The sequence below is a fragment of the Blennius ocellaris genome, assembly GCF_963422515.1.
Source record: "Blennius ocellaris genome assembly, chromosome: 18".
In the NCBI taxonomy this organism is placed as follows: domain Eukaryota; kingdom Metazoa; phylum Chordata; class Actinopteri; order Blenniiformes; family Blenniidae; genus Blennius; species Blennius ocellaris.
In genome coordinates this window covers 15,050,055-15,067,599 of record NC_137667.1, presented here as the reverse complement: position 1 = coordinate 15,067,599, position 17,545 = coordinate 15,050,055, and the positions used below count along the sequence as shown (strand labels likewise).

General features: G+C 46.7%; 1 protein-coding gene across 1 annotated transcript in view; it reads right to left on the bottom strand.

The window, feature by feature from the left end:
• Positions 1–17,545, bottom strand: part of rps6kc1 (ribosomal protein S6 kinase polypeptide 1) — a gene marked incomplete at both ends in the record, with an annotated part of 58,312 nt that overhangs the window by 37,145 nt on the left and 3,622 nt on the right. The window contains 11 exons of the mRNA XM_080514055.1: positions 883–978; positions 2,745–2,827; positions 8,028–8,117; positions 9,116–10,789; positions 11,832–11,964; positions 12,604–12,651; positions 14,503–14,601; positions 15,324–15,448; positions 16,740–17,162; positions 17,256–17,309; positions 17,404–17,497. Coding sequence (XP_080370181.1) covers positions 883–978; positions 2,745–2,827; positions 8,028–8,117; positions 9,116–10,789; positions 11,832–11,964; positions 12,604–12,651; positions 14,503–14,601; positions 15,324–15,448; positions 16,740–17,162; positions 17,256–17,309; positions 17,404–17,497 — 2,919 coding nt within the window. The remainder of the gene's footprint in view (positions 1–882; positions 979–2,744; positions 2,828–8,027; positions 8,118–9,115; positions 10,790–11,831; positions 11,965–12,603; positions 12,652–14,502; positions 14,602–15,323; positions 15,449–16,739; positions 17,163–17,255; positions 17,310–17,403; positions 17,498–17,545) is intronic.

The window sequence follows — 17,545 nt, the reverse complement described above, 5'->3', positions numbered from 1 at the left end:
ATTCTAAAGCAACGATAAACGTCAGATTACATTATATTCACACGTTTACCTCTTTGTAACCCAACAGCTTACATAATTGTGAATATTTATGTAAGTTTCTCATTCTTTGTGACTTATGCGCTGCTGATTCAGAGCTGACATTTACCCGTGACACACAAACGCAATGTGCTTGTTTTTAAATAATATTGTTACTGTTCTGTCCAAAACACTATGGAGATTACAAAATGCATTATATTCTATCAGATGTCAAGTACAAACACCCCAGGAGTCATTGTAAGTTCTTCTATAGCGCCACACACAATCACACATGCACAAAAGGTGGTTAAAAAAAAACCCCGAAACAATTATAAATACAGACACAATTAATGTAACAGTAAATAAATACCACCAAGAAATCCGTTTGGATAAACCCATCTTGCACAGCTTAAGTAAAACGAGATGGCAGATTGTATTTCCACCCACCTTCGCAGCACAACCACACTGGATTAGGTCTGAGCGACATTAATCTACAGCAATCATTTTAATACACATTTAAAGATTACACAGTTTGGAGGATTTGCAATTAGCTTTAAGATATCAGCATGGTGCCGGGGACCGTTATTAAGGGCACGACTGTCATCTGGAGTAATGTATATTTGTTGATCTGGAGACCATGGACATGATGTCATCACTTCCTACGTCAAGAGTTAAGTACCAGCAGGGAATCCGGTTGTTGTTTTTTTAACCCAAGTTATGTAATTTCTTTCATATTTTGCTCGTGAAGGACTGCGACAAAACTCATGTAAGCCGGTTATTTAATGCAGTCACCCATCCATCCCAGGTTAGTCCTCCCCTTGACGTGTCTACAATCTAACCACATGAGAGTGGAGCGTCTCTGCTCACCTGCTCCAGCAGAGACCGGGCCTCCTCCGACACCCAGTCCGGGATGCTGAGGGCCGTGTGCCGGCCGATCCCCGCAGGGTGGCATCGCAGCAGAGACTGTGACGGAAGTGTGGGGGGAAAAAAAAAGAAAAAGGCGACAGATATCAATCGATTTTTAAAAACATAAAAGTGTAAGCGGACCCCCCCCCCCCCCCCGCGGCGGCGCCCCGGTCGGCGTCGGGAGCTTCAGAGGTGGACAAATAGGAGGAGAACAAAGAGCGGGCAGAGCAGCTGAAACAACACTGATCCCACGGACCGCGGCAACCGCGATGATTTCACCGCTGTTGCTCCCTCTTGGATTCGTTTGCCTGACGGGGGTGAAAGTCACAGGGCGACACGAAAAACATGACGTGGTTTGGTTTTGCTTCTTTGTTGAGACAGGACAAGTTTACTGGAAGGGGCTGCTGTTGAAGAGCAGTCAACACCAAACCCTCTCCCAATGTCCTTCAGTGTGAAATCTGACCAGGTCAAAGTGTCCTGTTTAGGTAAATGGACATGAAAACTGGGAAAATATAGTTAAACTAACTCTACTGGTGGGGGGGGGGGGGGGGGGGGGGGGGGGGGGACCTACAAATCCTTCCCCAAAAGCCTGCTGTTGAAATAATTGACAATGATTACTGTGACGACTTTACGTTAAAGCCGCGGATACCGTTCAGCCTGGCGGAGCGTGTGCGCGGCCGGCGAGCGCCGTAAACCGTCGGGTGTGTTTGTGTGTTTGAGGGGGGGGGGGGGGGGGATCCTGTGTTGTTCTCCATCAGTTAGGTCGGTTGCCTCGCTCTCCCTCCTGATGCGTGCTGCAGGAGTTCTGGCTGCGTTCCTAACCGCAGTCAAGACTGCTCCAGGCCAGATCTTATCCTGCAAGGATCAGGAGACACTATGTGTGCCTGGGTGTGTGTGTGTGCTTGCCAGGACTGTACCAAGACATAATCATCAAAGGAGACATCTGTGTGACTGAGGGGATTTTTTATTTTTTGTTTTGTTTTTTGGGTTGCTGTTGTTTTTTTGTTGTTGTTTTTTTTACCCAGGTAAGTGGATGTGTGTTGTGCAACATAAAAAACACTAACCTCACACCGTGACTCATGTTCGGGGGCCATTGAAGAGAAGCACTGATGGCTGATAATGGCTGATATAAAAAAAATGTGCCCACTGGCAATCAGTTAGAATTTATTCAAATTTAATAGACAATGAAAAATTGAAGGGACGCTCTGCACCTGCACTGGGCTGCGTCTGCGCTCGCCGCTCTGTATGCGTCCATCCTTCAAGAGAGCAGCAACTTCTAATTAACATGTGTGTCTGCGCTGAATGCTGCGCCCCCCCCCCCCCCCCCCCCGCTCTCGTCTTTGCCTCCCCAGCCAGTCTTGAAGGCTCGTCCCTCGAATTCGAGCCGAGACGAGACGAGCCGCAGCACCTTGAGAGCTGCCTCCCTTCGCTTTCCCGGGCTGATCTGGGGGTCGGCGTGCTCCGAGTCCCGCGCTGCTCCAGGAGCCAGCAAAGAAGCCCGGGGAGAGCCGACCCCATGGCCCAGCAGATGGAGCTCAGGCTGGGAGAGAAAGTCACACCGACACCCCTGGCACTCCCCGAGAACCAGAGTGAGAGACTGCAGCCAAGACACACCTTGTGCGCGCACACACACACACACACACACACACACACACACACACACACACACACAAAACTCTAAACTCATACAGGCACACGTGCACACACAAGCTGGCACAACCATAAAGAGTGTGAGAGAGTTGAAAGCCAAGACTCCTACAGACATCCCACAACACCTTAGCAACAAACACTTTTTTTTTTTTTTTTGTACTTTTTAAACTCACCATGCCCGTCAGGAGCTCGAACAGGATGGCGCCTAAACTCCACCAATCGCACGATGCCGTCTCCTCGGCGATGCCTCCCACCTCTGAGGAAAGAGAATAAAAGGAGGCAGAAATCAATAAATCAACAAGCAGAGAAATGAGTGGCGCCGAAGACGAACAGAGGCATGAATAATCACCACACGATAAATAAGAAACGGAAAAAAAAACAAAACATGTATACCTGAACATATTCATTTAGCCGAAGCCCACAAAATAACTGATCGCTGCTTTTATAATCGCCCACATTAAACACTGGTTCAGTCTGACGTGTCGGTTTATCTAACGTTTGACTGAATTGATGCAATCGATTCAGAATGAGCACAAAAAACATGGAAACAGTCAGCCACACACACACAAAGTGTATGTCTCATAAAAGGGTTATTTGCATAATAAAAAGCAGTTAAATTGAGGAAACCGTCTGCGCTGCAACTTCACACCATCTGCATGACCTGACCCCAAACACAAACACACGCACGCACACACACACACACCAAGAAAAGTAAAGCGTGGAACACTTGGGAACGAACAATAGATTTGTCTTCATTTTCATTTATCGACACATTTCAGCTGTAGTATCCTTTGATTCGTTGTTAGTTAAAATCCTAAACATTCTGATATATTTGAAAGTTTAGGTGAAGTTTTGTCTAAATATAACTAAAGGACAAGGAGGCTGCTCCTGTCACTGTGAAGGAAACGTGAACGGGGTTTAGACCGGAGTGACACGGGTCAGTTTTACCCAGATGATCATGTTGTTAAAAGAGTAATCCCGAGGTGCACCTTGTTCACTTCTCTAACTACACCACTATACCGATGTTGGAGCAAACTGGGCTCCACAACAGGAAGTCTGCAGTCCATCAGTACCACAGGACATTTGTTCACTAAAAGTTAACTGTGTATTTGTGTGTGTGGGGTAGCTTCTCTGGGTACCAGATGGCCTCTTGTGCCGCTTTGCTTCCCTCTCCTCTCCAGAGGGAGGAGGGGGGGGGGGGGAGGGTGGTGGTGGGGGGGGGGGGTCTGGTCACCCACAGGGCCAGAACCCAGGGTCACGGCTGTGTGCGCCCAGGGATCAGGCTCCTCAGCTGGGGGAGCATATTAGACAAAGACCCCTCGTCTCCTGGAGGCTGCCAGGAACTCCAGGGCCCTGTGTAGCTCTCTTGCAGCCAAGGTTAGAGAGGGCTGTGATACGACTTGTACGTTCTGGCGCACACACACACACACACACACACACACACAGACACACACACACACACACACAGACACACAGCCAACTGAGCAACGGGTCTTCAGGGCTCCCCAGGACCACTGTTTTGACAGCCAAGGAGAGAAGATCGTCATTGAACGGACTAGTGATACCTGTGTAGTTATGAGCTGGAGGGTTAGATACTGGACACACACACATACACACACACACACGTGCATGCACACACTCACACACACACACGTCTCAGAGCAAGGTCGATGTCATCACAATGGATTAATGTCTAAGGAGCTGCAGGGAGAGTACAGTGGAGCTGGCTACACTTACCGCTCTGTCAGAGCGAGGCGGGGGGGGGGGGGGGGGGGGGGGGGGAGGGGAACCGAGAAAAAGAGGAAGGGAAAGGAGAAGCGGCTGCATCCACAAGCCACGGGTCATCCAGAGCCACCCTCTTACAGTTTGCTTTAAGATTTGTAAACGTGCCAACGTGAACAGCTTCTTTTTTTTTTTTTCCTCTTACGGAACGGCGCGTGAAAAACAAAAGGCTGTACGGAGGAGCGCAGGTAGAGTGTGTTCGACCTCGCGGCCTCTTCTTCTTCCCTTTCCTCCCAACAACGCAGTTCCCTGCTGCTTTGTATCTTAATCACAGCGCATCTCCTCCCTCCTGGGGGCCATAAGGAACTTTCTCTCTTCTCCTCTCAGACCCACTTCCCTATAAAATCAACCGACGGTCATCACCGAAAGGGGAAGCTAAGTGTAGGCAGGTAGGAAGTAAAGATGGATTGATGTGTTGAGAGTTCAAGGCAAGGCGAGCTTATCTCTAAAGCACCATTTAATCAGGGCAGCACAAAGAGCTGTGCAGGAGACATCAAGACATAAAGATAACGCATTAGGAAAACATGCACAGGCCAAGAAAAGTACGATCGAAAAACACACATTAAAAAAAAGACTGGCCTGCACTTAATTGTGTTGGGGGGGAAAAACGCTTTTATCATTTCATGATTAACGTCTCATGTTTCCTGGATTATTTTCTTTTCTTACATGTTCCGTTTTTTCAAAAATGTGTGAAGCCTTTTGAATTTCTGAACTGCTTTTAACATACATTAAAGAAAAAAAACAGCAAGGTGAGAATTGTTTTTAGAATTGTGATGAATCAAAACTAAATGCTGCTTGTCCATGTGATCCTTTCCGTTTTAGCAGAGACTGAATTGTCCATCTGAGGGTAGACGTTTTCTAATTGATAATAAAATCTCAAGGTTTCACATTTCTATGGTGTTCATGCCCACACTAAGACATCTCAGCATATTCAAGTGTGGAAAATGTGCAATCACTATGTTTTCTTCATCGGGTTCACAAAACTTTCCAGTCTTATTATACTTTCTCACTCACAGCAACAATGTCACAACCCAGTGTACTTCATGTATTCATAATAAGACGTTTCTCTGAGCTGATGGGGTCCAATTACATCCGACATAGCGTGAACCTATTACACGTCTGCAACAACAGGACTGAGTGGTGATATTCAAATAATGAAGCAGAAGTGGTTTCATAAAACAATGTCTTCCACGAAAGGCCTCTGAAACAATGAGCGAGCGGCTCGGTGTCAGAAGGGGAAGTGAACGTTATCGTCCATCAGATCGTATGCGGCTGGTAAAAAAAAAAAAAAAAAAGACTTTAAACGGCAAACGGTGAGCGTGGAGATCCTCGGTGACTGCTCGGAGAGGAAGAGCGCTGCATTTCCCTTTTCTTAAAAAAACCGAAGACAATAGCCACGCTTCCTTCTCAACCGAACAATAAAACAATTCTCACATGTGCTCAGCGGCACGTTTAGTTACACTTGCCCAACAGCTTGTGTTTTTTTTTTTTTTTTGGTTCTTATCGCAGAGCAAAAAAGATTAGCCATCTGATGTTTATCGAGTAATGGCAAAACGGTGGGAAAATAAATAAGCAGAAGTGCAGGATAAACAGATTAATACTATGTCACCGTATTTTCCAAGTACACTCCTGTGTTTTTTGGGTGTGAATGAGTGCGCTATAATAACATGTTTCCCTATTTCTTGCGTGCCCACGCACACACACTCACACACACGCACACACACACACACACGCACAGCAGGCCCCCTGCTAGCTTTCTGGCAAACAGTCATAAATCTGTCATCAGGAATGAAGCCATCGCTGGGGCTGACCCTGTCTGGGTAAACAGCAATACATAACAAGGGCAGGAGAGAAACACTCACTAACCTCCGCGTTAAAAGTGTACTCATATATCCATGAGCATATGCGTGTACGAGCTGCAGGGAGCTGCAGGTACATCAACAGTGCTGAAAAGCTGTGCAGATAACAGCCACTGCTCTGTGATGCAAGTTTACATCTGTGTTTAACAAAAAAAAAAAAAAAAAAAAAAAGAAAGGAAAACAGAATAAGTGATTAAAAAAAAAAGAGAAAGTTGCCAGTGATCGTCTCACTTAGCGGCAGTGTAGCACGCCCCCCGCTGGTAAACAAAGGGAATTACACTCAATGAGCAATCAAATTTTAAATGTGATCATTTGATTGATCATTTAACAAATTCAAACCGGAGTACTGCTCTTTGGATGTCATTCGCATGTTTGATGTATGAACTTCTATATGAAGTGGGAAGGGCGCCTGATTCAACCCGAGCTGTGGGAGGTTATGGGCCTTGCTCATGGGCTCAGCATTAACCCGTCTGCAGTGGGATTCAAACCAGCCAACTTCTGATCGAAAGCTTTTTCCTCCTAAACTCTGTCCTTAAAACAGCACAACACGTCAACAATTGTATTACTACTTTTCTACACTAATTCTTCTGTGCCTTAAATTTGACTTTGCTGAAAAACAAAAAGAAACAAAAAAAAGAAAATATCTCTATTATAGGTTCAGCCTTCAGCTTTCTGTGTAGCTTTTCCATGTTCATGTGCCTCCAGCCTCAGTTGGATAAAGCGGCACAGAAGATAGTTGGATTTCGTGGAACTAATAAAAAGCGTCTCGGATTAACTGTTGACTGGTTGTATTTCTGTATGTTGGTGAGACAAATATCACTCGAAGATAAAGGGGAAAAATAACTAAACTATTAACCGACTCATCTCAGGGTTTGAAATATCTGGAACTTTGCACTATGTTGTTATTAAAGTTTTATTGGTATAACCTACCTAAAGCACCCGTTCACAGGAGACAAGAGCGAAAAGTCTTTTCTATTTTTGATGACATGACAACCACATTTCTGAGATTTGTGTTTACAACTTCACACCCATCTCTTTAAGTCTTCTGGGCCGTCAAGTAGATCCATATAGAAGTTTTATTTCTATTTGCGATCTTTAGAAATAAACTGTGTCAGAGGGGAATGAAAATTGAGACTTTCAACGATTTATTACTACTGTGAGCCACAAGGAGGAGGACTGAACGCTGAAGTGGCCTTTCTGGTGTGAGGGAGAGGATGGAGATGAAAGAAGAGCTTAACGCGAGAGTATGGGCTCATTCTGCTCTGTAAGTCTCTGAATGCACCTCTGCTTTCATGTAATCATCATCTATCCTGCATATTTAAGAGAAACACACACACACACACACACACACACACACACACACACACACACACACACACACACACACACACACACACACACACACACACACACACACACACACACACACACACACACACACACACACACACACACACACACAGCCTTTGCTATTTGACTGTTGCACAATAGCACACTCTACAGGACATTACAAGAATTACACCATCGTCATTTTTTTTTTTTTTTTTTTACATATATGGATGCAAGAGGTACTGAAAATATAGCATGACAGCAACACAGTGGAGGATTTGATTATTTTAAAAGCAGACTTGTATTGGCCAACACATTGTGCTAAATTTAGACGTACATGTTGAGAAAATCATGGATAAGTATTTTATGTTTACTTAAAAAAGGGGCCTATATATAGAATAAACAAAATGTCACTTAAAACCATGCCTGTAGCTCTCAAACTCAGAAGTAGAGAGGACCGTAATGGACTCATTATCCATGTCCTACCTGGAGCACAGTACATGTTCTCGATGGCGTCTTTGTTACAGGATTCCTCCACTTCGCACCAGCTGCAAAAGTAGGTGAGCTGAACATGACCTAAGGAGACAAGAATCAATGCGTCGGGTCACATTAGTCAGTCGTCGCCCTCGCATCAAACTTTGCCAACTGTTTACTGGTCACCGGAGCACTTCCTTCATCCTTCCCTTTTCTCCCTCTCCACATCCCTCCGCGAGCTTTTCAAGCACACGGCCCTGGCGATTACTCCTGTTTAGTGGCTACCCGTTAACGCTATCATTAGAACTAATGGTGTCATTAGGTAGCCGTGGCCATTAGCCGGGGCTAGCCAGACTGATGCACCACACTAGGCCGTTGATGGGCCCTTTAGAACAATAATTACCACCACGGAGACGAAAACAGCCACTCAGCTAATTAGATGCTTGTTGATAACGAGGTGGAGAGAGATGATTGTAGGACGACAAAGGAAGAAGTTGAGGGGGGGATTCTGTGACCTCAGAGGAAAAACATCGCTTTTCCTTCAGGAGGCGCTTCGGTTCTGGTAAATGGATTAGATCATGGTGGAACGAATGCGGGGAGCCCAATTCCGTAGACTACAATTACAACAAATCAATTATTTTTCGTGAAATAGACCAGCTAATAAGTCATGACACTTTTAATATGACTCCTACAATGTAGGATAATGTTTTTCTTACACTATTCCAACTACGCATTTACAATGCTGAGCATTGACTGGTTTTACTGAGTGGACATTCACCCCTTTCTTGTTTAGCTACCTTATCTTTTATTTATATATTTATATATATGTGTGTGTTTACTTCCTAGTAATTCATCTATAGTTTAATCAAGAGCTCCAAAACAACTTTTGATTACTTTAAAAGTAACTTTTTGAATCCTTCATTAGTGAAAATGAAAAATACCTCGTTCTTTTCCAAGAAACAGTTGGCGGCTAATTGGATTTGTTTACATTTTTCCCCTGAACTCACCTTGAAAGTAGTCATTCGCTTAACTAGTATTCAATATACAGAGAAATGGAGAATCAATATTAAACTACAACATAGAAAGAAGTTATGTATAACCTTGGTGATCGAGCAGGATGTTGTTGGGGTTTAGGTCTCGACAGATGATTCCTTCGTGATGCAGAGAGTCCAAAGCTGTCACCATCTCCACTGCCCAGCATCGCACAAATTCCTCTGGGATACGAGCTTGGGACGCAGCCAGCGACAGCTCGTCCAGCTCTGCGAACAGCCGCGATACTTCTTTATCAAATTCACTGCCACCTGTATTACTAATGGGTCTTGATGATCCACCATCAACGCCTAATAAACCCTCGACCGTCGCACAGGCCTCGCTCCCATTCGTTCCTGGGATGGAGCCTGTGCTGCTGCTACTGGGGTTCGGAACCAAATCCGTGTCGACTTGCCTACTGGGCTCTACTTCCTCCCTACTGGAGTCGGTATCGACCACGCCTGCGTCAAGTGGCCGGTTTTGGCAGTCAGTGCTTTCAAACGTTTTGTCAGAGGCCTCCTGTCCAAAGGTCAGGCTGTAGTCGTCCCACAGTGAGTTCAGAGGCGACGTGGAGACGGCGCTAGTGTTACAAGTTGCAGAGGCAGTGCATAGAGACGAGAGGTCCTGCTCCGGTGGCTGACCCTCCGCTTCTTCCAGCTGACTGTGAAGCTGCAAAACATCCGGCTGGATGAACTTCTGAGGCGAGGCTGTGACCTCGAGGCCCTGACACACACCCGACGTGTCCAACTCCGTGATAGAGTCTACCGGCCCGCTCGCCACGGGGAGGTTGACCAGAAGATCTGGTGGGTGGCCTTCGTCCTCAACCACTGCTTCTTTAAATGAAATGACGGGCACGGACTCATTGGAGCCTTTATCGCTACAGTCCAGGCCCCAAAGCTCCATGCCGGGGCCTCTGACCTCCTGAGCCAGCTCCGGAAGGTCCTCAGTGATGTCTGAACCCAAGTCCGAGGTTGAAAAGAGGGACACCTGCTTATTGGAGGGCCTGTGCTCCCCGGAGTCCAGGCCGGTCACTTCGCTGGCGCTGTCTTTGCTGTCGATTCTAAAAAACTCCATCGGGGTGTGCTTGGACTGGTCCAGCGGCAGCGGCCCAGCGGGAGACTGTGCCGGACTGAAGACCTCGCTGTGGTCCTGCGCCTCACTGCGGCACGGGTCGCTCTCGGGAGCGTGGCAACTCTTGTCCGACAGCTCGCTGAAGAAGCCGAGTTCCTGGGAGCTGATGGGGGAGGAGAGGCTGTCCTGGCTGATCAGTGAGCGGCTCCGCGAGGAGGTGGTGGTGGTGGTGGTGGTGGTGGCCGTGGCCGCGTTGGGCACCTCCAGCGACGGCATCTCCTGTTCGCTCTTCTCCTCCTCCAGCGCATCCGGTTCGACTTTGTCTTGTTCGTACTCGTTGCAAAGTGTCAGATAGCTGTTGGTGCACTCCTCTTCAGACGTGGCTCCCGAGTCCACCGACCGGGTCCCGGCTCGCTCCACGAGCCTGGGGGGGACGGCTCCTCGGAGGGGAGACGCAGAGACACTCTCCACCTCCTTATGCAGCCCCGAGGCAGAATCTGTACTGGGAGCAGGCCCCGAGTCACAACTGGCTGAACCTGCGTCCATTTGTTGTATGGCGTGTTGTGGAGAGTGAACAGCAGCTGTGTGGCTCTTCTGGATGAAGGGAATGTCAAAGCTCTCGTCTGGGCTGGAAGTACGCAGGTATTTTCCAATGTGAGACCAAAGCTTCCCACCTGAATGTAGACAGAAGACAGTGAGAAGACCAAAAAGGAATGTAGTACATAAAACAGGGAGTAACTAATCGAAGTAGGACAAGTATTGATGAGGAAAACCTCAATGCAAGCAACTGAAATAACTTCTCATGGGACATTTTGAGAATTTAACTTGCGTGTCAGAGTAATTAGCAAAGACGTAATAAGACAACACTTGAGCTGGAGGCATTTTTCTCCACTGCACATGAAAATGCTGCATCAAAAAATGGTGTAGACAAACACACAGACAGACACATACACACACGTGTGCACACACACACACAGACAGCTGTGGTGCGAGCAATTGGAAGCTAGCATCTGTTGTGGGTGATGAGAATGAATAGGGAGTTCATAGTGATGATAATGATAGCGGGGCAGCTTCGAAAGTAAAACCATCCACACGTTTTGTCCAATGTCACTCAGGTCACTGCTTTCCTCCGTCGACTTTTCTGTCCTCATTCAACCCATCACCTGCTTCCCCATGCGAGCGAACGCCACGCTACAGGAGCACGAGGAGAAATCCGGAATTTTCTGAGTCACGGAAGTGGGACACAACAGCAGTAGAACGTGGGTTTTTTTTTTTTGATTGAACTGGCATTTGATTAGCTTTATTAGATCATGTCGAACAGCCCCATATGATTTTCAATACTGTCCACTAATATTAGCACAGGGTGGTTATGGAGTACACCAGATTGAATGGGTTACAGGGCATTAGAAAATATGGCTGCGTTTTATCGTATGCCCTCACCCACACATACGGTGCGCACACACACATCCTAGAGTGAGTGGGATGTAAGGAGGCCCAGGTGTTGGCATAGCTAATGAAGCATGGCGCCACCTGGTATTCAGAATAATGACCTGTGACACACACCCATCTCTATCAAACATCTGTCTGGAACAAGGGCACAGAGAGGGGCGGGGTGGTGGGGGGGGGGGGGGGGGGATCAGGTGAAGGCGGGGAAGTGGAGGCGAAGGAGACAAAGGAGGGGCCGTCGAGCGGATGAGGAGGAGACGTGTCTCTTACCTTCAGCGTAGTGCAGGAGGAGGAAAACCGCGTCTTCCGAAACGACGAACTTTCTCAGCCGCACCATGTGGGGCACGGAATGAGGCATGATGGTCGCCTTGGTCCGCCCGCAGTCGCTGCTTTTTCTCAGCCCCTGCAGCAAGACGGCAGAGAAAAGGTGGGTACTTGAAGTGAAAACGGGCATGGAAATAAATAACCGTTAAAAGAGAAGAGGAGAAAAGTGAAATTAGAAGGATGAGGCGGGTATGCATTTAAGGAGAGTGAAGAAAGAGATGAGAGAAAAAAAGAGAGAGAGGAGGAAAAGGAGTGTGGCAAAGGAGAAATATCTCATTAACAAAGTGCCTGCTATGCCCCATGGCAAGCCAAAGTCACTGAATTCATCAAGGTACAGAGCGCACATGACTTTAAAAGACCAACGCAAATCTATCAGCGCAACCCACAAAGTTCACATTGGGTGTGAGTGTGTGTGTGTGTGTGTGTGTGTGTGTGTGTGTGTGTGTGTGTGTGTGTGTGTGTGTGTGTGTGTGTGTGTGTGTGTGTGTGTATGCGCGCGTGCGTGTGTGAGTAGTCATTTGTGCCTGCGTTGTGCGTTGGCATCTGGCACACATCTCACACCTGAGAGCAGAGGAGCTGACAGGGACAGGCCCATTAGAATCAATTACAGCGGTCACACACAGGGGCTCCTGGCACACTTCACACTTACAGTCAGGACGACGAGGATGCAGGGCAAAACACGCACACACACACTTACACACACACACACTACACTTACTTTGAGGATGAATGTCTCTTGTGTTCTCTTGTCCATGACCAAAAGAACCTGTGATGGAAGAGCGCCATTAATTGCTTGGTATGAACAGACATACACGGTTCTAAGATGATGTAGTGCTCGTGTCCTCCAAAGCAGTGTTTTTTTTTTTTTTAAACCAGTGGGTCAGGGCACACGTGAGGGTTTGCTGCGAGATAAATGTAGGTCCCCAAATTGTACGAGAGAAATTGGCACCGGCACGTTGGATGCTGCCGTGTCGACACACGGAGTTTAAAAGGAAATGTACAGATCTGTCAGGTCCAAGCCAAATGGTGAAAATCAATACTAAAGTAGTCAAATTAAAATCTTGCAATATCCGTGAATAGAAAATGCTAAAACATCCTAATCAAAATGTCAGTGTACATAATTTGCCAAATATATTAGAGTTTCCTTATTAAGAATTCCATCAAGCATCAGCAGTGGGAGGCAGTTCATCTTTAAAATAAATAAATTTTTACATATAAATAATAACTTGTTCAAATTCAAATCCAAAATTTTACGTTTTGAGTTGGAATAATTGACTTTGGCTTCTACAAAATTACGACAGCCACTATAATATTTTCAATGGGGTCGTTAACCGCCTCCCTAAATACAGATTCAAGCAAAAAGGTACTCAAACTGATGCACCCTTACAATATGATTAATGTATATTAATAATTTTTTTTTTTTTTTAAACTGCTGCTTAGCTGTGCCTTTACGTGAAAAAAAAATAAATCAACAAATCAAATCCTCCAATGACTTCTGTGTACTTTCTCTCGGCTTGTTCTTATTAGGATCTTAATGTGCTCTCTCCCTCTTCCCGCTGACATCTCCATTGCTCTCCTCCCTCGCCCGTCCCGGGGGAGAGCTTGAACATATGTGCGCGACCCGCTGCGCGTTTGTGTGCGGTGCGGTGCGCGCGTATGTTTTGTGTGTGTGTGCGTTCGCTGCAAGTGACCCTGACTGGGACCAAACAGGTGCAGGCTAAATGGATATGAATGGAGCTGTGAGTAAACAGAGTGGCAGTGCTAGCCAGGGCGCTAATATAATTAAGAAACAAACATCAGGGAAGGGGGTGGGGGTGGTGGGGGGGGGGTGGCGAGAGCGGGGGGGCAGTAGGGCGAGGAGCTCTCTCCATCTGTCCCCTCTGTCCCCCATTTAAAGTGAAAGGAGGAGGAAGGAGGGGGAGAAAGAGGAGAGGAAAGCCAGGCTGGATAACTTTGATTCTGCTTTGGGCTTTTTTCTTCTGTCTCTCTCTCTTTTTTTTTTTTTTCTTCCTGGGACCAAATGGTTTCTGCCATATTGTGTACTTTACTTGCACCTCTGCGGAGTAACACATGTTGGTATTGTGTCAACATTTTCCTTGGGGTTCTTTGTGTGTGTGTGTGTGTGTGTGTGTAGGATGAGCATCATTGATTCAATGTTGTGTGTCCCTCTCTCGGAGCTGCTTGCCAAGTCATTTCATGGCTGAGTGGTGAAGTTGCTTCGCAGGCAGCTGGTTGAGAGGACCAGCAACCCAAACTGACCTTGTGGTAGTCATAACTGACGCTAAACATACACACACTAAGCCCTCGCCATACATCCCAGTAAATCTATTAGGCTTTATTGCCCCAGATAAAGGAGATGGTCGAAGACGGAAAGGACACGAGGAGGAGAAATCGGCCGGCTTCATGATGAAATAAATGAATGTCTACTCGACCCCAGGGTAATTACTCCGAGAGAGAGAGAGAGAGATTTCTACCGTTAAATCACACAAAGTCAATGTTTACTTTTAACAGGGAGCCATTCGTGTCCGCTGCAGACTCAAGATCGATCGATGATGGTCTTGACGGATCAAGCAAAGATCTGGCGACAATTTCAAAGGACGCAAGAGAGGAAACGTACCTTATCTATGATGCCCAACACCCTGTACGCTCTCAGCTCCTCAGAGGGACTCTGCTGTCCACCTCTGCAAGTAGAAGTGCAGCACTGGGCGCCGAACGCCTGGAGGAGCACAACAACGAAAAAAAAAAAGACATGATGTGGAAGTTGTAAACAGAGCTCTGCTGTTCTTTCTGTTTTTAAAAAGCTTTTGGTGGGACTTTTAAAATCAAGTCTTTTGGTCTTTTTAAACATCATATGTATGGGTTCTCCCAGTCTGCTGGTGGAGTGGCATTAATCACTGTGAAAGGAAGATTGATTGTTTTGGTTCTTTCTCCGTATTTCAGCAGTGGAGGAGCTGCGTTAACCAGAGAGGCTGTAGATCCTCTCAGCAAGTCACTTTGTTGAGGCGACGTCTAGGAACGTGCTCTTGCGTATTGAGGCGGGTGGTTTCTTCTCTCCCGCGGCGGGGTTTCACAAAAACACCTCACAACTTCCATCCTGGAATCAAAATGTTTGCTCACGGCTGCCCTAACAGTAAGGATGAGACGATGTGTATGGAAATGTTTTTTTTTAAAAGCCTTTGACTCAAGGTTTTCTGATTTGGTTTGATATAAACCGCTTAGAAACGCAGAAAACATGAAATTTGTTATCAAAGTAATCTCACCACTCTCAACTTTGGTACTTTTTCCAGAAGAGACAATTACACAAAGGTTAATTATAGCCATACCATACCAGTTGACTTTCTGTCAGTAGTTCACGTCACCTTTGAAGCACCCGGAAGCGACATTTACGTAATCTACCGCGGGCGGCCTGGGGGCCAGCGACACCGCCCTCCCACTCACCACGGTCTGTGTGGAACCCTGGCCCATGTTGCTTCTCAGATGCTGGCTGGATATTAGCTCCGCCCGCATCAGATACTCGGCGGTCTTCTTCTTCACCGCCTCGCGCCGCGTGGCACTGGGCTCCCCTGCGGCGACAGTGTGAAGTTAATGACCTTTCATGAGGAAGTGGAGTGGATCTCTAAGCGATACAGAAAGAAGTTGGCGATTTCAGAAAAAGAGTCACACAAAAGGTGGAGTGGACACTTAAAAAAAACCAGGGCGGAGAGTTACTAGAAACCCACTTTTAAAACTTTCATCGGGCAATTGCAACAGAAAAATAAATAAATAAATAAATCTCACATGAGCAGAAAGCCTCCATCATCCCTTATTCACCTTTACTACCCACATCACAAATACTCAGTCTGTCCAAAATCATTTATCTATTTTTATTGGATTTGTTTTGGGAGAAATGGAGTTGTATAGCAATAAATCATTGTCCTATTTATATTATTCGGCAGTGACATTGCGAAAGGTTCAAACTTAATATAAATGAGTCCACCCACATACTTGTATCACTGTTTGTGTACTTTGGATTAACGGCGGTTCCAGGACAGTGTTTTCACAGTCCAGGTCAGGGAAGGATTTTTTTTTTAATGGGTGCAACTGGCCGACAGTGAGACCAGTAACACTGTGTCATCTGTGGTACTGGAGAGAGCTTCGCAGTGTTTCAATTTAGAATTAGGCTCAGGGACAACACAATCCCAACAGAAGCGTGCGTTGCAAAGTACGGTCATTTATTTATTTTAAACACGAGGCCACGATGGCCGAAACAGAACTTCTAAGTACATAATGGAAAATGAGTAATCGCTCATTTTAAGAGTGTAAACTGTGTAAAGAGACTGAAAGCCCTGAAATGACTAAACTTTCCAAGTCATTGAGCTTTATGAAATTCCGATACGACTGGCCTTCGACCAGAAACTAAAGTATCGCATGGTGAAGCATAATGTTGTCGTCGGTGGCGTTTTTACAACGATCCCCGCTGCCCTGAATTCTTTTAGTCATGTTGCTCAACATGAAGTCTTGAGTGAATGAAAGAGCTCGCTGAAAAAAAAAGAAATGTGCGGCAGAACAACAAGTCGTTGGCTCAATTCATTCAGTTCATCCGTGTTTAGGCAGGACAGCAGATACCAGGGAGAGGGAGAGTCCCGTTATGTGTAGCGTCACTGCTGTGAATATAATGTATGAAGGAAGTCCATCCTCTTCAAGAATGTGTTTTTCCTTTAACTTTGAGAAACCGTCGTAAAACATAGCAGGAGTTCATTGACATATATAAAAAATAAATAAATTAATAAAAAACTGAAAAGGTGTATTTTTGGTTCGGAGCACTTTAGAGGACAATGCTGACTTATTGCAAAAAAAGCTTCTGAGGAAACTGACCTTGCACTCCTTGCAGAAGCAAGTCAACCCCACTGCGGTAGTACGAAAACGCTGCCTGATAGTCCTGCTCTTTTTCCTTTTGAACGGCTAAAGAGATGAGCTCGCTGGCTTTGTCCAGATAGTCGCACTTTGCGTCCTTTGGCTTTCCGGCGCCGGCTTTCTTCAGGCCGCCGGAGAAGAGCGGCGTGCGGCCGGGCCAGCTGACCTCCGGGTTGGGGGCTGAGGAGGCGGGGACTGGAGCAGGAGACGGGGTGCGGCGGTCACGCAGGGAGGGCAAGCGAGGGCTGCAGCTGCTGCTAATGTTGGTGGCTCCCCCCTGTGGCTGGTTTGGGGAGGTGCGACCTGAGGCCATGCCATCGTCAACCCCGGCCAGAGAGTCCGTGTCCACCGCGAGGGAGGTCAGGTCGCTGTCACTGGACGGACCTGGTGAGCACAAGAACCACACGAGTCCATACGCGCCCTTACGCTGATCCCCGATCTGTAGGGAGTCCCACAAAAAAACTCCACAGGTTTTACCTCCATACTCCGACGTGATGGTCAAATCTTCCGCGCCGCTGAGGTCTCTTTGAACTGCAAAAGTCCATTCGCAAATTTTAAGAAACAAACGCGCTTTGCCATGTGAATTGGGATCAATGTCGAGAACACGTGGTGCGTTTACTCTCACCATCAGAGCTGCAATCAGACAGACTGTCGGCCAGGAAGTCAGAAAAGGGCTCAGCAGGACCAATGAGCTCCGAGCCGTCGTGAACTTCACCTCCCTAAAACATAAAAAATATGCACACCATTGATGGCAATCCATCTGTTCC